The sequence below is a fragment of the Atta colombica genome, unplaced genomic scaffold (assembly GCF_001594045.1).
Source record: "Atta colombica isolate Treedump-2 unplaced genomic scaffold, Acol1.0 scaffold187, whole genome shotgun sequence".
In the NCBI taxonomy this organism is placed as follows: domain Eukaryota; kingdom Metazoa; phylum Arthropoda; class Insecta; order Hymenoptera; family Formicidae; genus Atta; species Atta colombica.
Window position 1 is genome coordinate 177188 of NW_017259279.1, and position 8760 is coordinate 185947.

Here is an 8760-nt window from a genome sequence, read left to right on the forward strand (position 1 = left end):
TATCAATAAGTATACCACCAATACCAATTCAAAACCAAATATCAATAATATGCAATTAAACAAACTTCATTTACATTAATATACATTAATATACATGTTTATAAAATTTCTATTTCAGGTCTGGGAAGGCTTGGATGTTGTAAAAACTGGCCGTGTAATGTTGGGCGAGACAAATCCTAAGGATTCTGCACCAGGTACAATTCGTGGTGATTTTTGCATACAAGTTGGACGCAATATTATTCATGGCTCTGATTCTGTTGAGTCTGCCATAAAGGAGATTGACCTTTGGTTTGGCGAGAAAGAAGTGATTGACTGGATGTACGCATCTGAAAAATGGATTTACGAATAAGAATTTTTTTCTGACAGAAACATTTTCTCAGAGGTTTTTCTACAGAGGTATCTCTACAAGCATTTTCTTGAAGAGAATCTGCTGAAATCTATTGCTAGTATGCAAACTTTTTAGCAAGGCTGAGGTTCGAGAAAAACATCTGATATTTGTAAGGAATAAATAAAAAAATTGCTAAACTTTATCAAGATTTTTTGAAATATTATATAAACTTAGGGTTATAAGAGATAGAAATATATGAGTTACCAAAATAACTCTTATTAAACTGAATATTCAGATATAAATACTATTATAATAAGATCTGAAAGAAAAAACATCTTTATCAAAATTAAAAGGTTAATTAATTCAAAGATGCTAGAGGGCATCTGCGAGTTTATCGCTATGTTGTAATTGATAAATGTTTCATGAATCTTGTCCACTTTATCAGGATGAAAAGCACAGCATCAGCTATATATTCTTCACCCTGATAAAATAAAAAGCAAAATTCACAATACATTGGCATTAGCAGTAGATCACGACATAGTGATAAAGATAAGATATATTCGCTTACACATATACAAGTATGTCTGTCACTTGCATAAATTTACTTGAACACGTGTGACAAAGACAACTTCTTTGGATTGTAATGGCTCATACTGCAAAACCAACAGCGAATCTAGCCAGTATGAGAGGAAAGTGAGTGTTAAACCTGAAACGACCAGGCAGATGCATAAAGACAACTGCACAGTTATTTTGGCTTGCGCAAACGACTTGAGCAAATATTGAGAAAATTCATTCAATATTCTTGCGTAAATGATTTGCACAAATATAATAAATCGGAGCATGTGTGGCATGCTAAAATCTAATCGGAACGTATGTTCGCACATTGCTTGCACTTTTTACACCGAACCGCTTTCTTTTTTTTTTAAGTCCAAATATGAAGGAATTCATATTTTCATCATCCATTTATATGCAAATCCACGGAGGAATTTACTATCCTTATGTAGAAATACGCTTCTATTCTGTGGATGTATTATAGACATGAATCCACTTCGATGATACAATTTTATCGATGTCAGAAAATAATGTAGTCACATAGTTCTCAAACCATAGTCGAAAATGGAAGTACTGGCGGTAGTGTATGGGCAATTTCGACGGTAACAGGAAAGAGGTCGGCATAGCTTCTTTCAAGTCTCAGGAATAAGACTACGCATTGAAGAACGAGATTAAAGTTTGACCAATCAGAACAAAAAAAATCAAAATTTCTTTGTTTTCATTGATGAAATTTCAATTTTTGATCTTTAATTTCAATCTTCAATAAATAGTCTGATTTCCGACTTAAGGACCGGTTTCATCAACCGATCAAGCTTAATCGTGATAAACCGCAATTGGTCGATTCTACTAAACAGTAAACATGATTAAGCTAATCTGCGTTAGTGAAATTAGGCATTGAAAACTGAGATTGAAGATAAAAATTTGATCAATGAGGACGAAAGAATTTTAAGGGAATTTTAATCCTAAAACAACGCTCGAATTTCGACGAAGTTACGGTGAAAGAAAACAGGATTTTATTTCGTATCATCGATACAAAATAAAATTCTGCTTTCTGATTGATTGTAGAACGTCGTACGACGCATGTCGGGTCCAATGTGAATCCAGCATGAGAATTGATATAAATGAAACTAATAGTGTTTTCGGTCCGGATTTGCACTACTTAGGTTAGAAAATGCTGTGTTATTGATTGACGTTACACGCTTTACCAATATGAGAGCGCGAAACATCAACCCAGATAGTGCAAATTCATTCGGGCCGAAAACACTATAAATTCGTATATTATGCTTGATCTATGGCAGTAGCAGTAGTGGTTGAGATTGTAAAAGTAACAAATTGACCAATTACAGTTGAATGTGAGAAGAATAGTCGACTGTGATTGGTCAATTTTTTCTTACAGTCTCTCTATTACTGATACTGCCATTGTAGACGCATTACTGCCAATTGACTGCCAGTACTGAAAATCTATAGTTTCTGTAAAATCTATAGTTACGTATACTATACTGTACTAACAACTGACAGTAAAACACGGTATGTATATTTATGAAGCATTTATATAGTAAAAAAAGTCATGAATTTAATAATGTATTAGCTATTAGCCATATTAAACATTTATACATTAATAATCGCAAATTTATATCATTTGTTGATAATATCAACGTTCTTCAATTACCTCCGAGTCTTTTTGTACAGACGAAAATTTGCCCAGGGTCGATGGTCTTTAATAGTATCTCATCGATGCTTATACTGTGGTATGCCTATTGCCTATTGGTACATTTGATATTATTTGACGACTATTTCATTGTATAAATCGTCATGACTGCTTCAGTTAGCACCAATCCATCTACATTATTACCTTTAGGTAAATGAATTTCTAATTTCTTAAATTATGCCAATAATATTTTGTTCGATATTTGTAATCCAATGCGAATAATTATATTGTTACTTTTAGAATTAGTTGACAAGTGTATCGGTTCTCGAATACACATTATTATGAAAAATGACAAAGAGATTGTAGGAACTTTGCAAGGTTTTGATGATTTTGTCAACATGTTACTGGAAGATGTAACAGAAAGTGAGGCAACCCCGGAAGGTCGCAGAGTTACAAAGTTGGATCAGATTCTTCTCAACGGCAGCAATATTACTATGGTCATTATCAATAATATCTGATACCCAATGTTGATTCTACAATGAGTCGGTAGATCTAAATCAATGAAGTAAAATCAGGATATAAATCGAATGTAATGGAAGAGTGACAGACGCATAAACGAAACTTCTAGGAGGCAAAAATTAAAATATCAAAATGTAAAAGAATTGTAAATGCTTCTTTTACAATTTCATTGTTCAATTTTCGCCTTTTAGAAGTTTCGTTTACACTTCTGTTACTCTCTCATTACATCGGATTTACACTCGGATTTTTTTCACAGCTAACTTATATGACACAACACTTGTGAAATCATCTCATTCTTGTTGTTTATGAAATGTTAATTAAAGATAAACGAAAGGCCCATGAATATTGCGAGCGTTAAATTGAACGCAATAGGACTACCAATTTTCTTGAGATCAAATTCGACTTTATTCCTTCCTATTAATTAAGCTAAACAATTAACAACTTGTAGACGCGAAAATCTTAGTCGCTTACCACAGTCATTATTTAAATTAAGACTTAATATTTTTGATTGCCAATTCATTATAGAATCAATTTGAAGGTATCTCCAGATGAATGGCCAATGTATATGTCAACTTTATTAAATATTGATTATTCAATATGTATAGCTGTGTGTCAAAGTCTCACTACAAATACTTTGAAGCGTTTGATGGACCAATTAGAAGAAAGAATTTTAAAAACTAACCAATTAAAAAACGCTTCAAAGCGCTTGCAACATCGCGTTGACTCTATGTATATGTGTATGATATTTGTTAATGTTGGCATATGTTGGCCATATTGCTTGGAGGTATCTTAATAATTATGAGAAATAACACTTCTAATAGAATAATAGATCATAATTTTTGACATGATTAAAATGGAAAGTAAAACTCAAATTTTTTTAATTTGTTTATTTTGCTGCAGTTAGTACCTGGTGGTGAGATGCCGGATACATAATACTTTTAAGCCATCATCCTGAGCGTATCAGATTTATTTCTATCTTGATAAGATTGTGATGAAGCATTAACCTCATTACTTATCGCAAGTAAGGTTCGTTATAAGCTTAAGCTTAATTGATCAAATAAATGTTAACTATGGATTACAAAAGATCAAGTTTACTGATTATTTCATGAAGCGAGGGTCTATCTGCAATATTCTGAGACCATGCCGCTTTGAATAATTCTTTATATCTTCCATCGAACTCATCATCAAGAGCTTCATATTCAGGACGTGTTCCTTTTACAGAAATATATATGACGGTATGCATATGTAATCCATGAAAAGGTACTTCTCGAGAAAGCATTTGCCAGGCTACGATTCCTAGAGAATAAATATCGGTAGCGAACGTAGGTACATCTCCTCGAAGCACTTCTGGTGCTGCATAGCCTGGTGTACCCTGATAAAGAAATGAGTTTTTAGGAAAGAAAACTAAATAGCAAAATTTTTTTCACTTGCATTAAATTAGATTAGTGCATATTTAAAGCTATTATATAAATTAGTAAAGTTAAAATAAATGTAGAACCAGATAAACATTAAACATTAATTGATATGATATTGTCTCATTATTTAACAGAATACTTATACATGTATATTATTTCATTGTTAAAGTTGATTACATTATGCCATTGTATTTAGATACTATAAAGAAGCTTTTTATGTGCACTCATCTAATATATAATTCAGTGCAGTATGAGTGATAGAATTCATCAAAAATAAAAATCTCGCCATTACATGAACACATATCTAATGAGTATATATGTATGGATATATGGAAACTGTTACAAAAATCATATTGCGTGTGTCTGTAATTCTATTAGAGAATTCATTAATGTATTTTTGAGTGAAGATTCAATGAGTCGCATATATGCGTGCATACTCGCGGCCTGATTGAAACGTGCAGTTCATCGACTAGTATAGAACTACCGAAGTCGGTGAGCTTAGCTTGACCGTTAGCTGCCATTAAAATATTGGTTGCTTTAACGTCTGCATGTATTACGCCAGAATCATGGCAAAATTGAAGTGCGCTAGCGATATCTTTCCAGATTGAGACACGCTTCTCTTTCGACAGTGCCGATTCTTGCAGCCTGTCCTTCAATGACGTGCCGCATAGTTCCATTGTTATCAATGATAAGCTATTGCCTTGTTCTATTCTCAATATTTTCACAATGTTGGTGTGTCGCAGGATAGTCGCATGTCTCTCCGAGTTTATTACTTCATCATCATTTTGTTTGCGTGGAATTATCTTTGCTGCCATTTGGTTTCCTGAGAAACATATAACAATAGTAAATCGTATTTACGGATTCCTTTTCATTTTTTATGCACATGCAATTACCTCTAACAAATAATATAATTTATTAAAAAAAAATTACAGTAAAGCAATTACCTCTAACAAATAATATAATTTATTAAAAAAAAATTACAGTAAAGCACCTTTGTAAAGTACCTTGTAGACGGTACCGAAAGCACCCACTCCAAGCACAGAACGATGTTTCTTCGACAGACCGTTCTTGAGTAGTTCAACTCTATTAGGAGTATCGATATTGAATGGTAACAACTTTTCATCTTCCATCTTTTTTTCGTGAATGTTATCTGGAGTTTTTGGACTTGGACATACTCTAATAGTAATAATTTATTAAATTATTACTCGTTTGTGGACTTTAGTTTAAATAACAAAAATTCTGACTATTCTCACCTAACATTTAACATAGCACTTTCTAATGGCTGAGGTGATAGATGCTTTAATGTAGACATGAATCTTCGCGGTGAAGCCATTTAGATAACGATTACGAGATATTTACGATACAAATGATTTTTTAATGATAGAAGAAAACGTTGAACGTTCTTTCAACATCATTTGTATATAGAAAATGATGAAATTATTTATATCGTGTATGTAGGAAAACGTAGGACTTAAAAGTCCGTTCTTTGTATACAAACATATCGAATATAGCGGGGAATACTTTAAAGCTCTTTTCCTAGACGTCTTTTTTTTAGCGAAAAAATTCTCAATATTTTAGAATTTAAAATTATTGGTATAATTTTATATATTATTAAATATTTTGAAAAATAAAAATTATAAGATGCTCATTTGATGTGTACACGCATCTTTGCATTCTCGCTTTTTTTCATTGAAGAATTTTTTCAAATTGTACGGTTAATTTAGATAGAAATTTTACGAAAATAAACATAAGTACGTATTTACTTTATAATTATAATGATTTTTTTTCTACTTTATATCTCAATTAAAAGAAAATATTTGCAGGATAAGGTACCTTTAACTTGTAGTGTAAAATTCTATAAATTTAGAAATAAATATCTTCAAAACGGTGCGATAAAAATCAATGAAACTTTTTTTAAATATTGATATGATTAACTTTTTTTTATTACATCTATATATATTATAGACGTGTTTTATGTTTCATCAAACGCGAGAATTAATCTGCTTCGGTATACCGTACTTTCAATATTGATTTTTAAAGTGTATATATTTTACATTCTATAAATATCGGTTAGAGTTAGAGGACTTTTCTTCTTTTTAAACGTGTGTGTTTTGCTTTTCTGTATCAATTGATTTGAAACCTTATTATTCGTTTCATTTAAACAATTAAATAAATTGTTAATGTCTAAAAAATAAAAATTTATTACATTTTTTGTTTGCTTAAGTTGACAAAAATTAATCGATAGACTAAAAAAAATGTTGGTATGTGAGGGCAGAATTAGTTATAAATGTGATAAATTTCATATTTTTATTAATAAAATAAAGCGATTATTTACATTTAACATTACGTAATAATTAATAATATAATGATATTATAATCATAATTGTTAGTCGTTTACATCTTGAATAATTCTAAGTCATTAAAAGAAACATCTTTGAAACTTTAATTCGATTCAATAAAGGAATTATGTTTGTGGCTGTTTTAAATTTTATAAACCGTTAAATCTTAAAATCACTTGAATTGTTATTTAGAAATCCATATTTGTGTTACGAGATATTCATCACCCACGTTTTTGTTCAATAAGATAAAATTCCCTTCCAAGGTTATATTCAGATTCCCACCCAAGTGAAATTCCACTCCCAGATATTATTTTATTCTTGTTGTTCACTGAATGTTAAACAAGCATAAAATAATATATACACCCTGATTCTGCAACTTCTAACGAAAATTTGGTATTGATATGTTGTCGCTATGTTTTTACTATTTTATAATACCTACAACGACAGTAACATGATACTAACTGTTATTAAGAATTACAGAATTAGGATGCTGGATGATATTTGGGAATCTGAATATAGTTTTGGAAGAGGTTTCATGTTTTTTTATTTAACAAGATCTAGGAGAGCTTCTTCTAGGATCTTGTTGAAGAAAAAACATCTGGAATCCTTTTCCAAGACTATGTTCGGATTCCCACTCAAGCACCACCAAGTATCATTTTATTTTTGTGTATATGTTCACCGATTGTTTAATAAAGATAGCACGATACTGGGAGGCACTTGGGTGAGAATCTGAACAGAGCCGTAAAAGGGAGATCTTATCTTAAAACAAAAACGTGTGGAATGACAATAACGGCGTAACACATATCTATATGAATTTCTAAATAATAAGTGACTTCAAGATTTAATAGTTTGTATGAAATTTAAAATCGGTCTACAAAACGTATATATACTATATGCGCAGAATAAGCATATAATTATATATTTGCGCATGCTTTCTACACATTAATCGCAGAAACGCTAAATTACCTAATCTGTTGGAATCTCTTTCCTGAGAGAGATATTCTGCGCATCCACTTCGCATAGGCAACTTTTATAGGAAGGAAGGAAGGAACTAGGGAGTTAACAGTCTGATAATAGAAGTAGTAATAGAAGTCTGTGGAACAAACGAAATAATGTAAACACCTTGGAATTATATTATATATACTGTTTTATTAATGAATATACATGTACATATGTTTTCATGAATATACACGTATGTACATATATGTTCATGAAAAAAAAAAGAAAAGAACGATCTGTGAAAACATTATTTCTTGAAAATTATGACTAATCCAGCATTATTCTCGTAATATTTCCATTTGGCTATCTTTACGCATGTGCCATTATATAAACTCTTGATAATGAGCATTGCATCATCAAGCGCAAACATTAGGCTCTCAGAGGCATCGATTTTTCGCTTAATTTAAAAAACGCAAAGATATCATGATAAAGCATATATAGATAATTAAAACATTTTGAAATACAATCAGATCATTATTTACATTTAAATTTTACTCTAAAAAAATAATTGAAATGTATAAGCAGATGTAACTATAATTATCAACGAAAATAAAAATATTTATTTGTTCAAATATTTTTTAAATATTTATATGCATTCCAAGAATCATGAAAAAATTATGGAAAAAAATTTCGTAAAACAAAAAAAATAAAAAATTAGTGCAAACGATGTCTAATAGTCTAATGACTGTTGAAAATTCTTTCTGTGTTATACTAGAGAGAAACCTAAGAGAGGATATGAAGGTTTTTCCTGTAATCGCAAAATGTCTCCGCGCGCTACTGCTCTCTAAACAAATAAATTACACAGCAATTTATTTCCATCAGCACTGCAAAAAAATGGATATTGTTGTGTAGTTTATATCCATTTCTTCAGAGGGCAGTAGTGCGCGGGGACAATTTGCGATTACAGGAAAAAAGCCCTCATATCCTCTCTTAAGTTTCTAGTTTTATTTTTATATATAT

The 8760-nt window shown here is 30.9% G+C and overlaps 3 protein-coding genes and 1 long non-coding RNA gene across 4 annotated transcripts in view; 2 read left to right on the forward strand and 2 right to left on the reverse strand.

Annotated features, from left to right (window-relative positions):
• The window catches only part of LOC108686519 (nucleoside diphosphate kinase), a 2492-nt gene extending 1962 nt beyond the window's left edge, over positions 1-530 (forward strand). The window contains exon 4 of the mRNA XM_018191869.1: positions 119-530. Coding sequence (XP_018047358.1) covers positions 119-349 — 231 coding nt within the window. The 3' untranslated portion in view covers positions 350-530. The remainder of the gene's footprint in view (positions 1-118) is intronic.
• Positions 248-1437, reverse strand: LOC108686520. Its single transcript, XR_001931706.1, has 3 exons — positions 1211-1437; positions 897-1034; positions 248-326 (listed from the first exon to the last, which is right to left on the reverse strand). It is a non-coding gene; the product is annotated as an uncharacterized LOC108686520 (long non-coding RNA).
• Positions 1438-2645: 1208 nt separating this feature from the next.
• LOC108686620 (U6 snRNA-associated Sm-like protein LSm5) overlaps positions 2646-8760 on the forward strand; it is an 8062-nt gene continuing 1947 nt past the window's right edge. Inside the window, exons 1-3 of the mRNA XM_018192027.1 lie at positions 2646-2738; positions 2829-3025; positions 3948-4068. Of these exons, the coding sequence (XP_018047516.1) occupies positions 2693-2738; positions 2829-3025; positions 3948-3980 (276 nt within the window). The 5' untranslated portion in view covers positions 2646-2692 and the 3' untranslated portion in view covers positions 3981-4068. The remainder of the gene's footprint in view (positions 2739-2828; positions 3026-3947; positions 4069-8760) is intronic.
• LOC108686619 (serine/threonine-protein kinase mos) lies at positions 4062-5971 on the reverse strand. The gene is made up of 4 exons (XM_018192025.1): positions 5716-5971; positions 5454-5638; positions 4900-5285; positions 4062-4419 (listed from the first exon to the last, which is right to left on the reverse strand). Exons 1-4 carry the CDS (start codon positions 5793-5795, stop codon positions 4123-4125), a joined length of 948 nt encoding a protein of 315 aa, XP_018047514.1. The 5' UTR covers positions 5796-5971; the 3' UTR covers positions 4062-4122.